General features: G+C 33.4%; 1 protein-coding gene across 6 annotated transcripts in view; it reads right to left on the minus strand.

Annotated features, from left to right (window-relative positions):
- CPLANE1 (ciliogenesis and planar polarity effector complex subunit 1) overlaps window positions 1-22,597 on the minus strand; it is a 57,103-nt gene that overhangs the window by 12,713 nt on the left and 21,793 nt on the right. For 5 of the 6 annotated variants that reach the window (XM_038170871.2, XM_072031424.1, XM_072031426.1 and 2 more), the window contains 24 exons: window positions 22,226-22,390; window positions 20,353-20,491; window positions 19,896-20,005; window positions 18,926-19,087; window positions 18,661-18,769; window positions 17,990-18,296; window positions 16,612-17,545; window positions 15,360-15,523; window positions 14,027-14,163; window positions 13,420-13,487; window positions 12,357-12,439; window positions 10,811-10,879; window positions 9,450-9,642; window positions 8,568-8,855; window positions 7,622-8,377; window positions 6,884-7,050; window positions 5,765-5,891; window positions 4,748-4,802; window positions 3,895-3,999; window positions 3,434-3,526; window positions 2,412-2,524; window positions 2,007-2,205; window positions 1,505-1,746; window positions 82-175 (listed from right to left, as the gene is read on the minus strand). In XM_038170871.2, coding sequence (XP_038026799.1) covers window positions 82-175; window positions 1,505-1,746; window positions 2,007-2,205; window positions 2,412-2,524; window positions 3,434-3,526; window positions 3,895-3,999; window positions 4,748-4,802; window positions 5,765-5,891; window positions 6,884-7,050; window positions 7,622-8,377; window positions 8,568-8,855; window positions 9,450-9,642; window positions 10,811-10,879; window positions 12,357-12,439; window positions 13,420-13,487; window positions 14,027-14,163; window positions 15,360-15,523; window positions 16,612-17,545; window positions 17,990-18,296; window positions 18,661-18,769; window positions 18,926-19,087; window positions 19,896-20,005; window positions 20,353-20,491; window positions 22,226-22,390 — 4,879 coding nt within the window. The remainder of the gene's footprint in view (window positions 1-81; window positions 176-1,504; window positions 1,747-2,006; window positions 2,206-2,411; window positions 2,525-3,433; window positions 3,527-3,894; window positions 4,000-4,747; window positions 4,803-5,764; window positions 5,892-6,883; window positions 7,051-7,621; window positions 8,378-8,567; window positions 8,856-9,449; window positions 9,643-10,810; window positions 10,880-12,356; window positions 12,440-13,419; window positions 13,488-14,026; window positions 14,164-15,359; window positions 15,524-16,611; window positions 17,546-17,989; window positions 18,297-18,660; window positions 18,770-18,925; window positions 19,088-19,895; window positions 20,006-20,352; window positions 20,492-22,225; window positions 22,391-22,597) is intronic. The other variant, XM_038170873.2, reaches the window with a different exon arrangement.

Consider the following 22,597-nt stretch of genomic DNA (forward strand, 5'->3'; position numbering starts at 1 on the left):
TTAAACTTCATGGTTAAAAAAAAAAAGTAAGTTTAATATACAATCCAAAATTTACTTTCCTTCTGTTAACTGTACACATACCATCACCAATGATACTAGCAACTTCAGAGAATGAAGGATGAGCATTAATGTCTGATTTGGCGGCCATTTCAAAATCTTCTATTATTTTCATTAGCTATAAATGAAACACAAAAACTAAGTAACAATATCATTTATAAGATTTACATAGAAGATATTCATGCAAAGTTTGCTTTAAATATTTTTTTTTCCTCAGAATCTTATAATCATCAGGATTATAGTATTTCAAGTAGATATACTTTGTCTAAAGAGTTTGATCTTCTGGAACATTGCTTTGAGAAAAAGATATGAACTGTATTCCTGTGAATTTTTAATCCTATTAATCACATTCTATTTTATAAATAGGTGAACTTGCCTAATATATCTTATCTGGAAAACGTAGAAATAAAAATATTTCCACATTCTTCCTAAGTCAGAATTTTCCTGAAGCTGAAAAATAGAAAGTGAAAAATAAAACTGACTAAGCTAAGTTGAGACATTCTACTGATCATTTTTACAAAGAACAAGTGGAGGAAGGATAGAAGTGATTAAATAATCCAACATAATGCAATAACTGTGTGTAGGTGACACAATGAGGTCCTATATTTCTGTGACTATTTGGGAGAGCAAGCAATGGACACTATTCGTTTGAATTACTATACAAAAAAGATGCTGTGTAATTGCAGAGTGATACTGAATTCATTCTGCATTAAGCCAGGTCTGATGTGCAAAAATCTTTTTTCTTCACTCAGTACATAAAATAAGAACCTATTGGCTCATGCTTATAACAGTTACTCCCATTTTGCTTTAAATTTGATTAAGAAGTTGAAGTAGTTGAAGTAATATGAAGAAATAATTGCCAATATTCGCCACTTAGCAAATGCGTAAAGTCAGCCCCATCTGAAGTTTTAGTCAAATTAAAAACTAGATGTAGAATTAATAAGCCAGAGTCTGTTCAAAAGTTTTAACATCAGACTTCTGTCATGACCTAACAAACTAGTAATACTTGAATTATGTAAGATCATCTGAACACATTATGTCCAAAATGCACTTATTTTACATGTATATTTAGATTTATAAAGATATTAAAAATGCAAATATTTGATTAAATCAATGGGAACATTTTCCAGAATTAGTCACATAATATTCTGCAGAGGCAAAACTTTGCCAAACCTTTGATCTCCTACTGAGCCCATAATCTTCTGCTATTTCGCTTTCCCACTTAACGGGAAATTAACATCACCATTCTGGCCAGCATTTGGATCACTCTAAGCAACCATGTCTACCAACAAATACAGCACTAAGTGGAAAACAACAGTACTTTTTCTCACTCAATAAATACTATGCAATTTTGAAATATATTATTTAAAAATTTAGATTTTGTCTTTAGTTAAATTAAATAAAAAGTACACCATTTCAGACACAACAGTTAGCAGTCTGAACTCACCATTTTGGTATTTCTGAAATCCTCTTCCATATTTTCTGTTATATTCTGCAGCATCTGTAATTGCATATCAATTTCTTGCTGCTTTGTGGAAAAGTGTTCTTTGTTAACTACTTTAGACAGCAGCCCTGAAGATGGAAAAGTTCTGGCATCCTCATGTACTACGTTCCATGTTACACTGTCTCTAGAAGAAAATGGTTTATCTTCCTTTTGCACTTGGCTTGACATATCTTTAGGATGATTGTCTAGAAGGGAAAGAGTGGATGAACATCATCAAGTGAACTGCAAACATTTAAGTACTGCAAATAATTAGGCATAGCTGTGCTATACATAGTACATTATAGCAGGCAGGAATCAGCACAAAAGTCAAATTTATAAATGTTTTGATGTATAAGAAAACAAGTAGGAGGTGAGTTGGGAAAGGCTGAGCATTTTCTGTAGGGAGGTAAGATATTATAATAAAAATGTGTACCTTTTTTTCTGATTTAAGAATACAATGGTTTACCTTTCTTCTGTAGCGGCTCAGGTGGAATTGCATTAGTAACAGAAGCTGCCGTGTGGTGAAGTTCTGCAGTAGATGGAATTTCAAACTTCTCAATTTGCTCTGTAGTACCTATATCTTCCGCTGACTCAGGTATCATGGGTAAATCATTAAGGACATCACTATCTTCAATGTCGATCACACTGATATATTCATGTTCACTCTAAATAAGAGCAAGATAAAGAAGAATTATACAGCGTATGTTTTGAGCAGTACATTTTAATCATTTCCTGTGCTTACTCTTCCCACTTTGAGTTGAGACTTCCTGTTTCAGAGACAAAATGACTACAAACTTCCCCACAGTATTACAACTGACATAAGACAAATGGTACATTTATAGTTAAACCATGTTTAAATTGGGCCACTAACCAAGTCAGGTGCATCAGGCAGAAAGGATGGTAAAGGTTTCTCCTCCACGTCACTGGGAAACCTCAGGTTTAAATACATGTCTGATGGTAATAACTCAGGGACACTAGATGATTCTATGGGAAAAGAATAATAGTCAGCATTATATTTGCAGTAAAAGCCATGGAACTCTAGAAAACTATTTGGAAATAGGTCTGAATTCTCTAAATGACAAGATAAGCCTTGATTAGCTTTTCTCTTAAATGAGAATAAAAAACATAAATCAATATATTTCTTTAGTGTTTGCTTCTAACAAAATTGATCACTAGTTATTTTTCATTTTGGTGATAAATTAGCAGAAAAATACTCAAATCAGAGTATGGTGCTGCAGTATAAATTGCTATTCATTTCCAATTCTATCTTAAATGGTTAGAAAAAATCACTGTATCTTGACTTGATCCAAAGAACTGACACTATTTGGCTAGAAAGACATCTAATTAGCTATTTGCAAAGTACGTTATATAGTAAAATAATCTTCCAAATGGAACAATGCTGCTGAATTTTAAAAGAAATGAAAAATAAGTATGTTTATATGCTAGCAGGGGGAAAATATTTAGGTAATTAATCTTAGTTAGCACAATTTATCATGGATTTATGATTTTTGTGTGGGCAAAACACAAAACAAAATACATTATCTAGCCCAAAATAAAAATTACCTTATATTTTATATTCTACAAACTGAACCAAAATTAGACTGGAGCAAAATTTTGTAAAATTGAGCAGCACTAAAAGCAATCTAAGACCTGTAAAGATACCTCCTAATACACAAATACAAAAGCATAGGTACATTGTACTAAAGAAGATACAGACAAGTGTTTCATAAACAGGATTATAATTATTTAATGTTTTGTTGAAAGAAATGGGATAAATTAGAATCTTATCAATACCCTGCATTAAGCTAAATCCTATAAAAAACATGTTAAGATGGTAATATTTTTATAGACTTCCACAGCAACAAATTAAATAGACAAAACCTGAAGCCACACCTGGCATGGGAACAGACGTGGTTGACTCATTTTTTTGAACTTCAGAAACCTCAATTTCAGCACTGATTCCAACATCCTTATATGTTTTGAGCACTTGATAGGGAAAGAAAACAAAATGCATGAATCTAAGGAAGGACACTTATGGCATCATTTGAACTTACATTTCTGATTTACCAGCTCATGATGAAAGGAAAGCTGGGGCGAAGAGGTAGGGAAGAGATTTCAGTCAAATGTGAAACACTGCCTAAAACATGTTTAGATAAAGGCCATTTAAAAAGGAGCTCTCAGAAAAAGTCACAGCAGAAGTGACTTACAGAAAGCACATGTAGTCACACAATTGCATTAGTAACATTTTCATTTATAACTATTTTAGCTAATATTGTTATTTACATTCCAATATCTTCTAGTTTAATGCATGTTTTTGGTAACAAAATATTAAAGTCCACATACGTAGCACTTACCTGGATGAGTATTTGTACTTGCATCATGAGTTTCTGCTGGCTTTTTTTTTGTAGAAGCCATGTAATGTAGCTCTGTTGGAGTAGTAATTGCTTCCTCCAGGTTGTCTAAAATGCAGTAACACAAAATAGTTGCCTATTAGTGCATTAATTAGAAATCTATAAAAGCAATGATTACTCTTTCCTAAAGTCCATTGTTTATTGGCTAAAATAAAACATTACCACTTACTATCAAGAAAACTTAAAATACTTCTAGAATCTTCAGGAGAATTATTCTGAGATTACACATAGGAAATGTAGTGGTAAGACAAGGAAGAAAGGTTTTGAACTAAAGAGGGTAGATTTAGATTAGACATTAGGAAGAAATTCTTCACTTAGAGGGTGGTGAGGCACTGGCACAGGTTGCCCAGAGAAGCTATGGATGCCCCATCCCTGGCAGTGCTCAAGGCCAGGCTGAATGGGGCTCTGGTTAACCTGGTCTGGTGGGAGGTGTCTGTGTCCATTTTGGGGTGTGTGTGTTAAACTAAATGATCTTTTATGTCCCTTCCAACCAAAGCCATTCTGTGATTCTGTACTTGGTATTAATCTTAAATTTACCCTCTTTTCTCTCTACACCAGTTCCATAAAACTGACTAACCCAAAAGACAACTGAGTATCTATTGTGTACCTTGAAAAGATTTCCTAGTTTTCTTGGGAAAGAACCCATAAATACACAATGTAGCTTGTATTTCTAAAGATTACACAGTCTGACTTACTAATATTGTATTAATATATAAGACATTTTCTTTGAAATCTAACAAACTTTTGTTCCTTGATTTATGTAAGCTCTCTAAGTATTACAAGTATTTATACTTGCCTACTGAAATGAAAACATTATCTTGAAGGTGAGAGGTAGATTTTGCTTCTTGATCCTAATAAAAGGAGAAAAAGAATTAACTTAAAAAATAGTTTCTGTCCCAATTAAAGGTTTTCTTGATCCTGTTAATTTTCCAATATACCTCCCCTGAGTAATGATTTTAATAAAATCATTGTAGCATACTTTTCTTACCCTCTTTTTTTTTTTTTCTTCTGATCCATTCCTTTTTAGTGGAAACAAAGAACACGCAAATTTCATTACCATATATACCTTTGGGGTGATCTGCAGTAATTGTGGGGTGACAGTAATATAAATTCCTCATTCTTCTTTGAGCATATGCTATCTCTGCTGTATCATAATTAACATCTCCTAGCCCTGGGGATGCTCTCCAGTTGCTGTGCTAAACAGAGAAGTCTTAAAGAAGGAATGTTATAAATAAGAAATAAAGCTTACTGTTCTGGGTACTGAAAACCCTGGCTTTAAATCTGGTACTGGCAAGGATAACCCTCAAAGATATTAAAACATATTAAAAAAAAAAGCTAGGTAAACAAACGGAAATGCATAAATCAAAATCCAGCTTGAGGAAGGGTTTTCTCTTCTCAGTGGCTTGGCTAAGACAGAAATGAGTATTCTTGCTCCCCATCTTGACTCTTCTATTCTCATCATTTAGCCTCACGTGAAAACAGTGGTACCTGGAATATCTCTCCTGGAAGTACTACTATGCTAATTTTTTTTTTTTTTTTTGCAGTTAGAATTTGTGTGTATATTTAATTTTAAATGTCAAAATAACCTACTCTAAATAGGAAAGCTCATGTCCTAGGAAAAACAAAAACAATCTTGGAATACTTTTTCCATCATAAATGTGTTATTTACAGGAAATACAAATGAAAAATGTATACTGTTTCTAGGGGAAAGCCTGAAAGAAATATACATGATTGTTTTAGTTTAGTTTGCTTCGTCTTTATTCTCTGTTAATATTTGAATGGAAAAAGGCAAAGAAAAAACGTTTTTCTATACCCCAGTCTCTGATTCAACAACCATCACTGTATCATTAATACTGATAATGGAGTCATCTGGATGGAAGGACACAGTTGGTTTCTTCTTTTCCTCCTCTTTCATTTGTTTTTCATCACGCCTCTTTTGTCTGCCAACATATTAATTACAAATAAAAATAAGAACCACACTGTAATAATAGGACTATCAGTAATTTTCTAAGAAATATTACTAGTTACAAATACACACTGAAATAAAGGTGGAGAAGATTAATACTACTGCTGCACAGAGTTCAAAGTATGACTTTCCCTACGAGAAATGTACCTGAAATCATTGCAAGAACTCAAAAATATTCAACAGTTAGACCAAAATCTGTTAATGGTGTTATAAGCTATTCATATCAAATATTACACACTGGATAATACTAAGTACCTAAATTTTGTGAATAATAATAATAAAAAATCATTACAAAACAAAATGTCTGCAAGGAAACTCTAAAAAATATTCCAGCAAGAAACAAACCTCTGTTATCACTCTAACTATCTAATGAACTCTTTTACTTAAAAAGTTGCAATTCTCTTTGATATCTGATGAGTAGATTATAAGATAACTGTAGCCTTAAGAATTTCAACTGATAATTATTTTAAACTGCAGCTGCAGTTACCTATGTATTGCTTGTTTTTCACCTTAGTGTAAAACATTCACCTTAGAGTCTGTTTCCAACTACCAGAGTTAAAAGCATCATAATCAGAAGCAACCATTCTGTTCTAGATGCAGTGATGCCATTAACTCTTTCAGGGAGGGCACAGATCTGTGAAATGTGTGGTATCTATTGACATTATAAAAAAAGCGAACAGTGAGTTACATGCAACTTAAACTAACTGTTTTAATTGCTTGTGAAATCAATTAACAAAGTATAAATCAAGTTTCAAATTCATGAATAATGGAGCTTGTAGAACAAAATAAAATATCCCTTCAGCTGGAGTTTTCCTGGCCACCGTCTGGAGTCATAATCGGAGCCTGTATGTTAATTTTTATTAAAATAGTATAACCCTTTCCTTCTTGAAGATTATAACTAACAATAATGATACACAATACAGACAGTCTTTCAAAATTAAGAACCACTTTAAAAGTTTAGCTTGCCTTTTTCTACTGTTCTGTACATCTCTTGGTTGAAATGGCTCAATATCAGTTTTTAGCAACTGGATAGGTTCGGTTTGGCCCTTTCCATTGAATGTACTGGTCAAAGTATGATGGTGGTGGCGCTGCTCAAATGCAATGACATCTTGAAGTGGAATGAGTTTTGGCACCTGGAAGTGTTCAGAGAGATACACAAAAATGAAACAATGATAAAGGAATCAGGGAGAAGCCCGGTTATCCTGAATGAATGGAACAGGTTCTGTTTGAGATTTCGGTTATACAAATACAACACAATTTATGGAGTGAAAATATGATGTTAACAGAACCAGAGCTAACATGTACATGTGTAAACTATTTTCAGAAAGTAACCTAAAAGACATAAATTTTCTCCACAGCTTGTATTTCACTAATATTTTCATTGCTAATGTCTCTGGATGAGGACGAAGTTAAGAAGTGTGCAATGAGGACAAAGACTGAAGAAGCAGATTTCAAGGAAAAGCATTTATGTTCAGATGGAATGGTGAGTGTATGAGATTCTGTCAGAACAACATCTTTCAAAATATCAAGGTCACAATATCTATTCGACAAGGTTTTCTTCCCAAGCCGTTTAACATTATGTTTCTGACTGTACAAAAGAACTGAAATAATCTAGAAACATTAACTTATTTCTGATAAATTAGAAACCATTAAATTGAAAAAGTTGACCTGCAACTTAGAAAAATGTATTATTAAATCCAGTACCTTCTTTTTTTGAAGTAAATTGGCATGAAGCAGTGATATTCCTGTATGCTGGAATGCTTCTCTGCACTCAGTCTCCTTTGTTACTATAGGTTTAACAGGTATTAAAGCAGATGTGATTGGCTGTCCTATAACTGGTGGAAGTCTAGATACTGGGTCAAGCTGCAAGTGCAGTAGTGGAATACCAGCCAGGTTCTGGGTGATCAGTCTATTATTGCCCACTTTTACATTACCAGAGAACTGCTGCTGGTATGATACTTCTTCCTGTTCTTCATACTGATTTGTATTTAGCTGTTTGGGAGGTGGCTTACGCACAGTTTCTGCCCACCTTTTCTCTTCCTCATGTATTTGCCTTGGGATCTCAGGGTCAAATCTACTCATACTTAAATGTGCTGTTGACTTGTTCTTTCTTGATGTGCATGATGACTGATGGTTCCATAAAGAATCTGATGAATTCCAAGCTTCTCGTGGTGTTCGGGGTGGTCTATCAAAAGCTGATGACATCTCTAGTGGATATAAAAGTGCTGGCTTGGAACAATAACCTGATTTAAGTTTAAGCAAAGGAAATCCATTTGAGTAATTCAGGGTTTTTGCAACAGGTATAAGCCTGGGTGTTTTCTGAACATCTGAGGAAGGCGCTAGGAGATGAACTTGTTTAACAGGGGTTGAAGAATGCAAATCTCGAGATGGTGGAATAAATCCTGTCTCTTTGCTGTGGCTTTCTAGCCAGCTTGAAGAAACATACATATCCAGATGATTCTAAAAGCAAAGAAATAAGCATTTAAAAGTACCCCAAAATAGCGGTCATGCACTAAATATGGACAGAAATGGTATATATATTTTTTTTTGTCTACTGCAATCACTACAAAATGATTTAGTAATTTAACAGGACATATAACATATCAGATATACAGAACTGTCTTCATAAATGACGCACTGATGTACTTACTCTTATGTTGCCATTGTTGCTTTCATCTCTTAAACTGTTCCTTGGTTGAAAATCTGAGCTCTTTTCATCAGATTTTCCTTTATCTTCTTGAGTGGGCAGTTCAGTTTTTAGACAAGTGTTAGGAGAGCACGAAGATCTTCCAGAGCCATTGCCTTTTGCCCTATGTGCAGTCTGGCTTCCTTCCAGGTGAACAGCTTGATGCTGTTGTAAAATTTGTTGCAGATTTGGCAGGTTGGCACAGGATGACTGGACTATTTGCATTAAACTCATGAAGTTGATTTGCTGTAGCTGGATAGACACACACACACACACACAAAATTAACACAAAAAAAACCAAAACACTTTAACAAGGATATTGGCAAAAATAACACCTTAACACTATGTTCTAACTGTTCACTATTTTGTTAATAGAGGTGTCAAAATAAACAATATCCCTAAGTTTCAATGATGATTCATTCATATGATAGTTTATTGAACAGAACTATACCTGCCACAGAAACGTTATCCTAAACCAAGACAAATTCCTTCACTTCTTTTCTGAAGTTTAGGTTAATATAAGTTTACATGGAATTCTTTGAATGTGCTAACAAAAACTAATTTCTAGCACAGGCACAAAGTTATTGCAGTTTCAGGATCTTCCCTAACCTATGCAATTATGTGAACTAGAAAACACTCTGAGCTTTATTATTATATTACTAACTTTCTTGAGTCAAAAACAAACAAATAAAAAAGTCTCAAATAGTTGTCACAGTAGCTACCTGGAACTGGAAATCTTTCCTTTTTTTTTTTTTTTAAGGAACAAATACCTTAAAACAGTAACTATCCCCATTGTTTAATAAAATTTTATACTGTGAACATCATTTCCAGTATTTAGATGCTCACCTGAACTAACTTAAACATTTCATCTTGGAGCATTTGCCTGACAGTTTCTGATGTGTTTTGTTTCTCTTCTGTAGGGAGTTCTTTCTTGATGTCTTGCTTTTTTGCACAAACCGAAGTATTGGAGACAACACTTGATGTACTTGACATACCAGTCAGAGAAGGCTGACTGTGACTTACAGAAACCTCTACATTACTAAAGAACAGAACAAAAAGAACAAAACTGTTAGAAACATTCATAGTTCAGAACCTATGCTAGGTTTTCTTAAATCAATCCAGAACATTTAAAAAAAAAAACATTATTTTTCTAAAGCATAATTGATTTATAGTAAAAAATATAACAATTAATACTGCACAACCTTCGTTAGAGAGCACATACGACTTTTTTTTCCTAATGCTTCCTAATATAATGAGTGAAAAACAGTAGCAAAGACATAAGATTTACCTGATTCTTAGTCACAGGGTTATCTGAAATGTTAACTTTGCTAGAGATACAGGCAGAAAACAATACTGTGACAGAAAATGGGTCTGCTAATCATAAAACCAAAAAGGTGAGAGAAAATGGAGAAGGATGTTATTAACCAAAATGTGAGAAATGGCAGATCTACTTTCATTTACATGATTAAATGTGCTTTTATCTATCTGGAATTAAAACCAACAACAAAATTGCAGATAAGAAAACAATTAAAATAGCATGCACTAGATGATACAATATAGGTAGTTTTCCAATTACTCACAGAGATACTTAGATCTTATAGAAGGTAAAGACTGAAGTAGATGGAGTACTTAAATGAAGTAGAGAGAGTTAGGATTTACATGACATTAAAAGAAACTGAGAGGCTTCTTCTATATCATCAGAATTTAACCCACAACACAACTCTCTACCTTCTCAACTATCTCAAATGCTGACATTGGTAGGGGTACTTTGGAGGACTTCTCACAACTGAACAAGATGGTATCCAAGAATATTAAAAAATAAAACCAATGTGTAAAGCAATTTACAGTTTTGTAATTTATAAAGCAAAAGAAGTAATATTGAAAAGGTTTTGGATATGTAATAGGTGTGAAAAGGCACAGGAAATGTCTTCTTTTGGACTATCAGAATATATAACCATAAGATGAAATCCTGAAGTTGGAGAAAGTTATTTAATTTAAAAAAAAAGTCATGAAAAACTTAAAATGGAAATGAGACTAGAGACAGAAAAGAGAGTACAAAGGGATGCGTACATCTGATCTTCCTGTACTCAGTACTAGATTGCAGGAATAAATATTTTGTAATCAAATCTACACACGTTACTTGAGGCTGAAAATTTAATAGGCATTGTCTATTATTTACTGTATAAAACATTATAGGTTTATCTTACCCAGGAACTTGTGAATCTTGTTCTAAAGAGAATGATTTAGAAATGGTGCTAGTAGCTACCTCAGTTGTGCTAAAAGAAATTAAAAAAAAAGAAGTATAAAAAGTATTGTAAATACTACAATAATGTGCTGCTTATTTTCATTTCATATACATATACTTTTGTATATATACATATGCTTATAAAATAAATAAATAAATAAATAAATAAATATAAATATACCTGTAAGCCATGATCAGAACTATACTGAACTGAATTGCTTCGAATACTGCATTATGCTGCAATTTGAGCTGGCAAATATTGACATTCATGCTTTGTCTCCCTAGCAATCAGAAACTGACTCAAACAAAAGCACTGAAAAAGTTCTGGCTGTTCACACAAACAGCAGGCAAAAAACAGGTTGATCTGAATTGACAAAAGAAGAGAAAATCCAATTTAAGCAATACTGTTAATATAATTACAACCTGTATTCCTAAAAAAGAAAAGCCAGCATCATAAGAAACCTTTGAGAAGCATCTTATGTGCAGTTATTTTTCAAACTGTATTCTCAGATCTCTAAAATTAGGCCATTTTATTGTTCTTAACAACCATTACATACAGAGTAGTATTGATTTATATGACATTATAATTAAGTTTTTAAAAATATTAAGACCTCCAGGCACTGTATATCAGAGACAAAGGTTTCATTATTATAAACAAATTTGTAGGATTTATAAAGAAAGATACTCAAAATAATAAAATCAGGTAGATATTTTTCCCTCACTAAATGAAAAAATCCCCAAACACCAATATTTCTCATGATAAACAAAAAAATCTTGTGCCTATAGAAGGCTTCTTCCCTTCAGAGAAATCAAACTAGTAATGGTAGTAAACAACTCAAACTGATATGACAGTCAAATTTATCAGGTGTTCCCATAATTTTATGTACATTATGTTTCAAATGTAGATGCATTTTATAATTTACATGTAGCTTACATGAAATTTAAAAAAGGCCAAAACGATACAAATTTCTTCAGTTTTTCAGTTATGCAAAATGTCTCCCTCCCTCTCTCAAGAGCTAATGTGCTTATAATCCACAACCGTTTTTATCTCACCTTTTCCTTCCTAGATACCAATCTCTCTCTCTTCTAAATTGTGTAACAATTTAACTGTTAAATTTCTTAGAATAAACAGCAGTGTTTAATCCAAAGATGCTGCTCCTAGTTTGGAGACAAAAAAAAACTGAAGGCTTTTTCAGCTATTTTTTCCAGCTATTTTCCAGTTATGCACTTTGTCCAGAAATGAAATACCACTCCTTCACACAAATCATGCCTCTATTACTTGTTCATTACCAAACTAACCACTCATCCACCCAGCACGTTGTTTATGTGAAATGCCTGTGTATGTGGAATAGTACATAACTGAGTGTTTTTTTCAGGTTATGACTTTGTTACTATAAGGAACATGAGCCCATGAAGTCTTAACTGAATTTGACAATTAACAAAACTACTTTAAATTTTTTAAACAAAGTTAAAAGGGAAATAATTTAAAAAAAAAAAAAAACTCTCACACATTATGTTCAGCCTTTCCTTCCTTTGCTTTTTCCACCTTTTGATCATCCTGTAGACTATCTACATCTGAAATGGAGACCTGCTGGAATATAAAAAGATGCATCTGAACATGTCAATTTTTATATTCCCCCTTCTGAGTAGATGATTTCTTATTTTATTAGCCTAAGGCAAAACCAGTTTTGATTACTCAGCCCCTACAGCTCAGAAATATGGAGATATCCTAATGATTCATGCAAAAAAAATTTCCAAGTCAGTATTATGAGTTTTTATTTTCAAATTCACATCCACATGTAGCACTGTGGAAATAAAGTCTGATAATCTTGCACCTCCTAACTAAGAATGAAAATGGGTAAACAACCCTTATATATGCGAACTATTCATAAACTAAGAAATTGAAATCTAGAGTACTTCCAGAGACTATGCTTATGCTGTTGCAATTCACATGTCAACACAGTAGTCTCTAGCCTATTTCAAAGACTAGAGAATTATGACTGAAGATGATGCATGAGAACAAGGCTTATTTACGGATCTAAACTGAATTTTCAGACATCAGCAAACAAAACACACACATTTATACATTCAATTTAAAAGCAGGCAGGCAAGCAAACAAGTCACAGAGCTTTTATTTAGTCACCCTGTAACAGCTTCAAAGTCAGTACACATTTTTAAAGAAAAAAGTTGTTACTACAGCTACCTATGGTAAAGATAATACACATAAAATTCTATAAACCAGAACACTTTTGTTTTAGTTTTGTATGTATGTGTACATGCAAAATTGTATATATTTATATGTAGTGTTACACATATATAATTATGTATCTGTTTATGTAGGCATACACACATTTAGTATTGCAAGTATGGAATCAGTTTTAAAAAGTCCTTACAGCAGATATTGTTTTACTACTGTTTAATTACTTGTGACTTATTGATTTAGTTAGGGAAATTTTTCACTGATTCCAAATCCTTTAGGCCTGTGATTTTTTAAATCTATCAAGGAATTCAGGGTATTTTGAGAGGAGTATTTGTATTAGTTTGGTTCCTCTATGCAAGATGGTAACTTGCCTTTCCAGGTTTGATCCTGACAGAGCTAGTGGAGCTCTTTGGAGTTTCATACGGCTCCTCAAAGAACTCTATAAAATAAACAAATTATTCTAAATTAGATAACTACATGACATAGAGCATCGTTTTGTCATTTCTGTCAGCTGCTTACATTACTCCACTTGAGAGATCACTCAGCAAATTCAAAAGTCGTGCTATGACTACTGATCATGTGTCAGGAAAAAAAAAAAAAGAAAAAAAAGCTTAGTTCCATGGTAGGAATATGATAAATTTAACTTCTGCTTCTTTAACGATTTTCATATCATATTTTATATATGTTGTCATGGATATTTTGGAATGAAAGTAAATGAGAGAATTAAATATTTTAATACATCCAATTTCCGTAGTAAAAATAAGTTACATAGCGCAAAACTGATCAGAAGAAGTATTGAGAAAAATCATATAAAATTTAGTTATAACATAGAACTGATACAATAATAATTTCAATAGAACAATGAAAATATATTTCCATTTCTGTTTAGATAAACTGAAGGATATATAATCATACTCGGGAAAAACTAACTGTTTTATATGTAAGACTATAGTAAAAGGATATAGCATAAAAACAAACCTTCACTTTCTGATGTTACATCTAACTCCTCCTGAACAAATGGTTCCACTTCATTAAGATCTTCAGTCAAATGAGGTAGAGAATAATTCCCACAATTAATTTCCTTCTTATCAAAATGTTTTGATTTTGTAGACATTCTGGTAATTGAAATTTAAAAAGGTATTTAAAAATAAAAATAAATTCAGTATTTGTCTTAGTTTAAGTATACTGCCCATCTCAGATTGTAGCCTAGGCTGTAAAATAAACGCTGTTGTCATATTATGAATTTTCATATAAACTTTCTCTGGTAATTTCACTTAAACCAAGATTAATACTACTTTTTGTAATGGCTAAAATATTTTACTGACATTAAGGCCACAATCTTTCAGATGGGCTTCAGAAAAACGTAAACACCACATATGATCTACCAAAAAAGAAAATGGAAATTATAAACTGCATCATGACTTCAAAATCATCTGGCTAAGAATACATATACCTCCCTCACAGAAACTTCCTTTATTAAAAAACTGTCATAGGAGACACAAAACAATGTCTATAAATTTTGAACTATTGTCTCAGCATAAGGAAAGAATGGAGGTTTGAATTTTGAGAAAGCCATGGTATCAATTATATCAGAAGTGCAAATCCCATTTCTACATCACTAAGTGTATAAACAATTCAATCCATTTTCAAGAACCACTTCCTTTGCTATGTAGAGGTATGCCTAGACACAGAGTTTACTCTTCTGTATCTCAAGCATAAAGTTGCGTTCATAATGTAATCTTCATTACAGAAGTCCTATAAGAAGTGAAGTTTTATAATAGCTATGTGACAATATTAAAGACAGTGCTGGTATTGCTAGTAGTGTTTAAAGAGAAAACTTAAGATTTTTTCTGATGATTATGAAAAGTAAGAGGAACACAGAATAGAATCACCAAAATCTTTAAGATCTCATTAATATTTTGCATTACAAATTTCGTCATTTTTTTTGAGAACTGACACAAATACATGATATTATGAAGCATAAAAATTTGGATTCTCTTTTACAAAATTGATAACATATTGCAGTATAGAAGACAACTCCTTAACGTTTCCAGTTGAATTTGTAACTTACACACACATGGAATATGTTATACGTTAATTATATATAATAATTAATGATAATACTTTAGGAATAACTTCTAGCAATATAATAGACTACCTGCAGCTATTAAATGATATTCATGTAAATTTGAGTTTACACTCAATTTTTAAAAAACATATAACGTAATAACAGTACAACTTTTCATATTGATATGTTGATTAGCTGGGGAATTACATCCAACTAGAATTCTTAGGTTAAAAATAAAATTACCCCAAACTGGTTTCACAAAGGTCATCATAGGCTTGTACATTCTGGACATCAAGTGGAGGATCAGCCAGTACAGAAGACCCTTCATCCACACTACTTTCCTTCTCTGTACTATGCTGGGCTTCTGACAGAGATGCAAATTCTTCCAGACATTGACTAGTTTGACTCTATTGAAAATAGTAAAAATTCACTAGTTTTAGGAAAGAAAGTTTTGATACTTTAAACAAACACACCAAAATGTATGTCATATAGTATATTTCTGTTTAACTTCATTACATAGCTAAGAAATTCTTGATTTACAGCTGCCTGTAGAACCAAAGCTTTGCCCCTTTTTGCATTAAGTAAAGCAATGGTCCTCTGAACTATCTAAAGGAATCATAAAATAACACACACGTACGTTTCATGATTCCTTTGTTACTGATGCTATGGGACAATTAAATATACACTGTATAAAGATACACAATTTTTGGCTTTAGCACCAGTAATACTAATCTACTTTAAATTCTTATCACTGTAAGGCAGTATAATTATGTATGATACAAGCACGCACAAAATTTTCGTAGTAAGATATAAGTAAAATACGCATGGTACTTGTAAGAAAACAAAATAGAAACTAAACACAAGGCAGAATGTCTTTCAATGTATGAGAAGAGCCTTCTCAAAGAAACCCCACAGCCCTCTCCCCACTTTCACGTAGCTTTAATTAAAGAATGTAATGTATGAAATAAATAGTATAAAAAAGTAACATTGTATCTGGTTCTTCTGGCAAATCAATTATGTATTAATGCACATTCTCTAACTCTATAATAACAGTGCTAGTCGGAAATTCAGAATTCACTATTCACCAATCCACAGCTAGCTTTAGTTAAACTGCATTTGTACTGTCCTCTGAAGACAAATAAACCCACATTCAAATTTTCTCTTAGAAACTCTATTATTTATCTTGTTTTTCTAATACTCTATCACCAATTCTGTCTTTCTTCAAAGACAATGTTGAAAACTAGACATAGTGATTTAACTTTTAAATATTGTGATAACTAGATAACTGATTTTAAACAGGACTTCCAAAGAGTACGTTCATTTCCAACCAGAGTCTTCCTAAAGAATTCTCTTTCTGTAGCAAGTCCTAAAGGAAAGGCTATTGATCAGCATTCTGTGTTTTACTGAAAATCAAACAATAACGTAAAAGGAGTGTAAGATTTTGTTTGTGATCATTTACACCTTACATTGACAGTTATTCCATTTCCTGTCTTACCTTATATGTTGTACTCCTTGCTTGTGCGCCATCTCCATACAACTGTTCGATCAGCCATAAAGAAGAAAGGACGGCAGCTGCTGATGTTTTCATGTGTATCATTGGGAAACTCTCCTCTGTGGAATCTTGTTTATTGGAACCACAGGGTAGCTTCTTATCAGACCATCTGATCAACCACTCAAGCAGTTTTGCAATATTGTTAAATTTACCCAACAATTCTATATCTAGTTCTTCTCCTGGTACAGTATCAAGTACATCAGTAGTTTTGTAAATGTATTTAGAAGTTGCCGAAGTTTGTAAGCTAGAGTAAGTATGCTTAGGGATGGCCTGGCTTGCTGATGCAACAGTTACTCCTTGATTGTCAACCTGAGCTCTGTAAATTGATTTATGTTTTAAACCAAATAATCCTTCTTTAAGCCCTTTGATTAGGTTATGCACGCAAGGTTCTCTTGTCTGTGCGACAGACTGTACAGTAGTTGGATTTTTCAAAACTTTTTTGTTTATATTATGGACAGAAGCTGTTCCAGGATTGCAAGATGCCAGGGTGACAGCATAGCAAGAACCTGCTCTAAACACACTTTGGCTTCTAGTTTTGACTTGCCGACGTTTTAATGTTGTATGAACATCGAAAAAGAGGGAGTTTAATTCATGCTCTCGAAGAAGTCCAGAAAAGCTAGTAAGAAATGGAATTCCAAGGTCACTATCCTTTATAAGGTCTCTCTCAAGAATATAACTCAAAAAAAGCTCTAAGAAAATAACATATTCATCATCATCACGTTCAAACTCCCATGCACCAACTATAGGTAAATTACACCGATTATGTGCGCCTTTTCCATGTACTTTTTCCTTATGTTTTGTTTTCCAGTTAAGAGCTTTTGTCTTGCAGGTATTATTTTTGCTTCCTATTTCTCCTTGTCCCTGATGTTCATTATCCCTGTCAGACAAGAAACAAACAGAATTAACATCAAAATCAATGCTAAGAAGATTTAAATGGAAAAATAAGTTCATGCAACATTACTTCCTCTTCTTCCTCTTTTGTTAAAAATGCATAGCTAACAAAAAAAATCTTACATTAATACAATTTTAAGGCGGCAAATTAATCAGAGGTTAAATCCATAGTTCTTACAGAGACAGTAACTCAGAAGTATCATATCTGAATCTGGTCATGGCTAATAATAATTGACATTTCAATAACAGTATTACTTAGTACCTGACATAACATTGACAGTTATAAGATTTGATACATTTGTAATTTCTCATTTGATATATTATTCAAAATGATAATAATCATATCTGGTGAAAATATTATTTTCCCAATAAGACAACTGTTTTTTTTTTTTTCTTAATGGAAAGGTTTCTACTACCATTTTATCCATACCTTTGAGGTGAAGGTGTTTGAGCTCTCATTTCTTCTGTAAGCAAAGCATCAGAAAGTGTATCTGCTGTTTCAGCATCACTATATAACTGAAGACTGCCAAGATCAGTAAGTGTGCTTCTGCTTAGACTAGCGCCTAATGAGAATCGGTCATAACAGTGTTCCACCTCCTCATTAACTCCCTCTTCTGTTGGCTCCCAAATATTAACTTCTATGGGGCCTATATTCCTTATTACACGTCTCAAAGACTTCATTCTAGATTTTTCTGCAGCCTGTATAACAACAGACATCATTTCTTCACTTTCAGAACCTGCCCAAAGAAAGAAAACCAAGAAATTTTAAATGTAAACTACTCAGTTTTGACTTATTGTCTCAAATTGCAACATGAACAACCTTTAAATCATCATTTATTATAGCCATTTATAAATCCATATGGCAAATATTATAAAGAGAAGAAAACCATCAACTTGGAAGACATGATATCCTGTATTTGGTATAGACGTATCAAAAATAAAATACAGACTTTGCCACAAAACCCTCTTAAAGTTGTCTAACTAAAAACTATAGTACCTGTTTTGTGGGAGGTATGAAAGAAGGGATTGTCACAACTTATTAACTAAGCAGGGTAAAAAAGAAAGCTCATTTAGTATTTCCTGAAGAAGGATAGACATTACCTTTAACAGTACAGTGTCTGAGTCGCTGCTGGAGACCATGATATTTATCTCTTAGTGGAACCCTTACATCTTCAGGATTAGGAAATGCTTTTACAAAAATTTCTGCCACCTGCAAAATATAGTTTCTCCTTCAGTACGTAACAGACAAGTGATGTGTAATTTCAAACAGAAGTTACATCAGCAAAAATTCTAACTAGTAGCATTTACATGAAAAAACATTTGTTATACTCTCTATTGCTTTTGTTCTATTTTTAATTTCTTTTACCTTTTTGTCTGGTGGCAGTTCTCCAAGTAGGCTCAAAATGACATCTTGAACTATTTCTTCAACATTCATGAACCTGCAGAAGGGAAGCATCCGGCAAGCCCATTCTGCGGCATGCAGACAATGATCAACTGTGGAGGTACCATATTCATTCTTCTTTAGATCCTAAAAAACACTTGCTATGTCAACATTAATTGACATAAACAATATATTTCAGCTAAGCTATTCAAACATTGCAGACTACAATGATTCTTTCCCAGCTAACATGAAATAAAAACAGCTAACAGCTTTCAGAGTAAGAAATATACAATGGTAGGAGGCAGGTCACAGTTGTAATGGGGAAAGGAAAGGAAGGGGGAGGGGTATTTTGAATCTGTCAGTGGTTTCCATTTCATTTGTCACTGCTGCAAGACACATCGAAAAACCAAAAGAGTCATCCTGTTTATTTGAAGTTTGATTTTTCTAGTGAAGAGAATTTTGGACACATTTTAAAAAGAAAGCAAACTTTGCTGAGGACAGCTTAGTTACTAAACTAGATACAACAAAAATCTACATGTATATTGTTATGGTATATAAGACAAATATTATAATGTCAGGAATTTCTTTTTCTTCTTTAACCTTTTACATAAATTAATGAAGGTGTAACAGACAAAACATATTAAAATTTAAATATTTTTCATTATTCTTTTGAAAACCAAGGCCCAACCTTCATCATAAAACATGCTGCATGCAAAGAAAAATAGTACATAAAATAAACATTGATCAGAATCAAAGCCCATCAGAAATACTTTTAGGAAGCTGCAGGTCACAAACAGTACTACTCTGCAGCATCAAGTGCTTACTGCACATTTTATCATTTTGTCCTACTATGCAAATAGGAGTCCCTCAGAGACACATGCATCAGATCTTTAGTATTCTTCTTACAGCTTTATACACTTAAAATGTCTCTTTACTATATCAGTTATATAATTACCTTATGCATGTTAGTATTTTCCCTTGCAGTTTGGTACCGCCTACAGCTTTCAGATAATTTTTCACGAACATGTAACATCCAACACAGTGCACATAGCTCTCTGAACCAACCTGTGAGATAAACATGTGATGTGATGAGACTGGCTAAATAAATGAACAGCTTGAGATTTTCATCTAGAATAAATAAATTATTTATTTTAACAGTAATCCAATAAAAATGTCATTCTTTCTTTTCAGTTTTCAGTAGTGCCCCTATAACACATATCTATAACACATTCTAGCACAGGAACTTTTTGAATAAGAGATTTGATAACTAACATAATTAAAAGCTAGGAAAAAAAAGCGTTCCTGCATACACTGCACTATAAATTGTGCTGATTAGAGTTTCTTTACACCCGTGGATCATCTCTTGTACTCTTTTTTCAGCTCTAAATTACTCTATATTATTGCATACAGACCTAAAATTTTACAGGAAATATCATCAAGTTGATGGTCTCTAGAAGATGTAGAGCTACAGAAAACACTACGGAATTTGCAGTAATGAAGCAGAGTCTCTGGGAATGGATTCATTGAAGGAAGAGATCCTTTCATTCGAATCTATAGATAGCAAAAATAAGTAAATAAACAATGGTCTTAATTATTTAGATATGATTAAGAAATGTATATATGTATCCACAGTTTTTCTTGCTTATCAAAATGGAAATAAAAATCAGTTAAAATTTTTTATACACCATTGCTAGATGAATAGCCTCTCAGTTATCAGCAGAATACTGTCAAGATCAGTAAAATTTCCTTAAGCTTACTTTCCATTTTCTTCAAATCGGTATTCTGAAAATTCATTTAAAAGAACATGTTCTGTATGAGCTACGGCAAATCAAACATTTTTGTTTGCATGGTAATTCATGAGTATGGTGAATTAAACACAGAAGCAACAATGTATAACTCCTGTTTCAGCTGCTACTTCTGGCCACTTCCCTGTGCATTAAGTATTAAACCTCTGTGTAACCATTCAATGAACTGTAAGAAGGCGGTATTTATTCAAAAGACAATTTCCTGATCTGTTTCTCTGCCAGATGCAGGTGCAGAGGGATTGAGGGAAGAAAGCTTCTATAGGTTTTTCAGTGATAAAAGGAAGACTAGGAAAAACATAGGTTTTTCCCAGACGGAAATGAGAGACCTGGTTACTCAAGATATGGAGAAGGCTGAGGTACTCAATGAATCCTTTGCCTCATTCTTCACCAGCAAGTGCTCTAGCCACACTGCCAAAGTTACAGAAGACAAAGTGAGTGTGAAAAAACACCCAATATAGAATCTGAGTTTGAGACCACCTAAGGAACCTAAAGGTACACTTGTCCATAGGACCTGATGAGATCACGTGCAGGTCCAGAAGGCACAGGCAGATGAAGTTGCTAAGTCACTATCCATCGTATGTGTGAAGTTCATTTGAGGCCATCCAGTGAAGTTCCCTCTGACTGGAAGAGCAGAAACATAGCCCCCTTTTTTAAAATGGGAAAAAAAGATGACATGGGGAACTACAAGCCAGTCAGTCTCACCTCTGTGCATGGCAATATCACAGAGCAGATCCTCCTGGAAACTCTGCTAAGGCACATGGAAAATAAGGAGGTGATTGGTGACAGCCAACAGGGCTTTAATGACGACAGACTATGCCTGACAAATCTAGTGGCCTTCTATGAAAGGGTTACTGCATTAGTGGATAGGGGAAGAGCAACACCATCTACCTGGACTTGTGTAAAGCATTTCACAACTGTGCCTGGATGACTACACTCAAAGGACTGCAGTCAATGGCTCAATATCCAAGTGGAGACTAATGATGAGTGGTGTTCCTCAGGGGTCACTACTGGGACATCTTTGTCAATATATTGTAAGTTTGGTTCTGTGCAAACAAAATATTGAACAAGATCTTATAAGCCCTGTGTACGAAGACCACCACTTTACCTGAACGGGAACATCGTGTTCTCTGGTACATATTCAACCCTAGTGTCATCTGGAATTTACTCTCATTTAGCAGCTGCAATTCCCAATTAAACTTAGCTTGTTTCTTTCCAATACAGAAAGAAATGTGCTTGTTCTTTATCAAGCAGGTACAGAAAGGATACAACTCTATGAAGTTGATACCTTAGAAGTTTACATTCTAGTTTTCTGAAACAATTAAACACAAGAGTGTAAAATTATGAGAAGATATGTTAAAGACTTGACTCAGCAAAGTCCAGATGAGACTGAATGCTCCCACAATGCAATTTCAAGCCTGTCAGTAATATTTACTCCTGATAATCAAGTTGTAGCAGAAAACCCTCTAAGTTAAATGCTTACTTTTTGCATAATTTTTCTTGCCCATTTCAGTTGTGAAATATACCACTGTGCTGCAGGGCAGGAACAACGAGCAGCTTGGAAGAGCATGATAATTCGCTGAAGAATTCCTGATACTTTCTCACGGCTTTCTCTCTCAGTTTTTAAAATAATGTCATTGCAGTCTTCCTGAAAAATAAAAAAATCCAAGCCAAGAACAAGGCCCCAGATTAGAAAGAACATCTATCAGAAAGGAAAATAAGGAAACATCCTTTCTGCTCCTAAGAGAATATCCCCTCTTTCTCTTTGAAGCACAACTTCTTTATGGAAAAAAACACAGAGAGGCACACATACTTTATTATCACCATGTAGTTCCTTAAAGAAATGAATGGACAT

This window comes from Anas platyrhynchos, chromosome Z, assembly GCF_047663525.1.
Source record: "Anas platyrhynchos isolate ZD024472 breed Pekin duck chromosome Z, IASCAAS_PekinDuck_T2T, whole genome shotgun sequence".
NCBI lineage: Eukaryota > Metazoa > Chordata > Aves > Anseriformes > Anatidae > Anas > Anas platyrhynchos.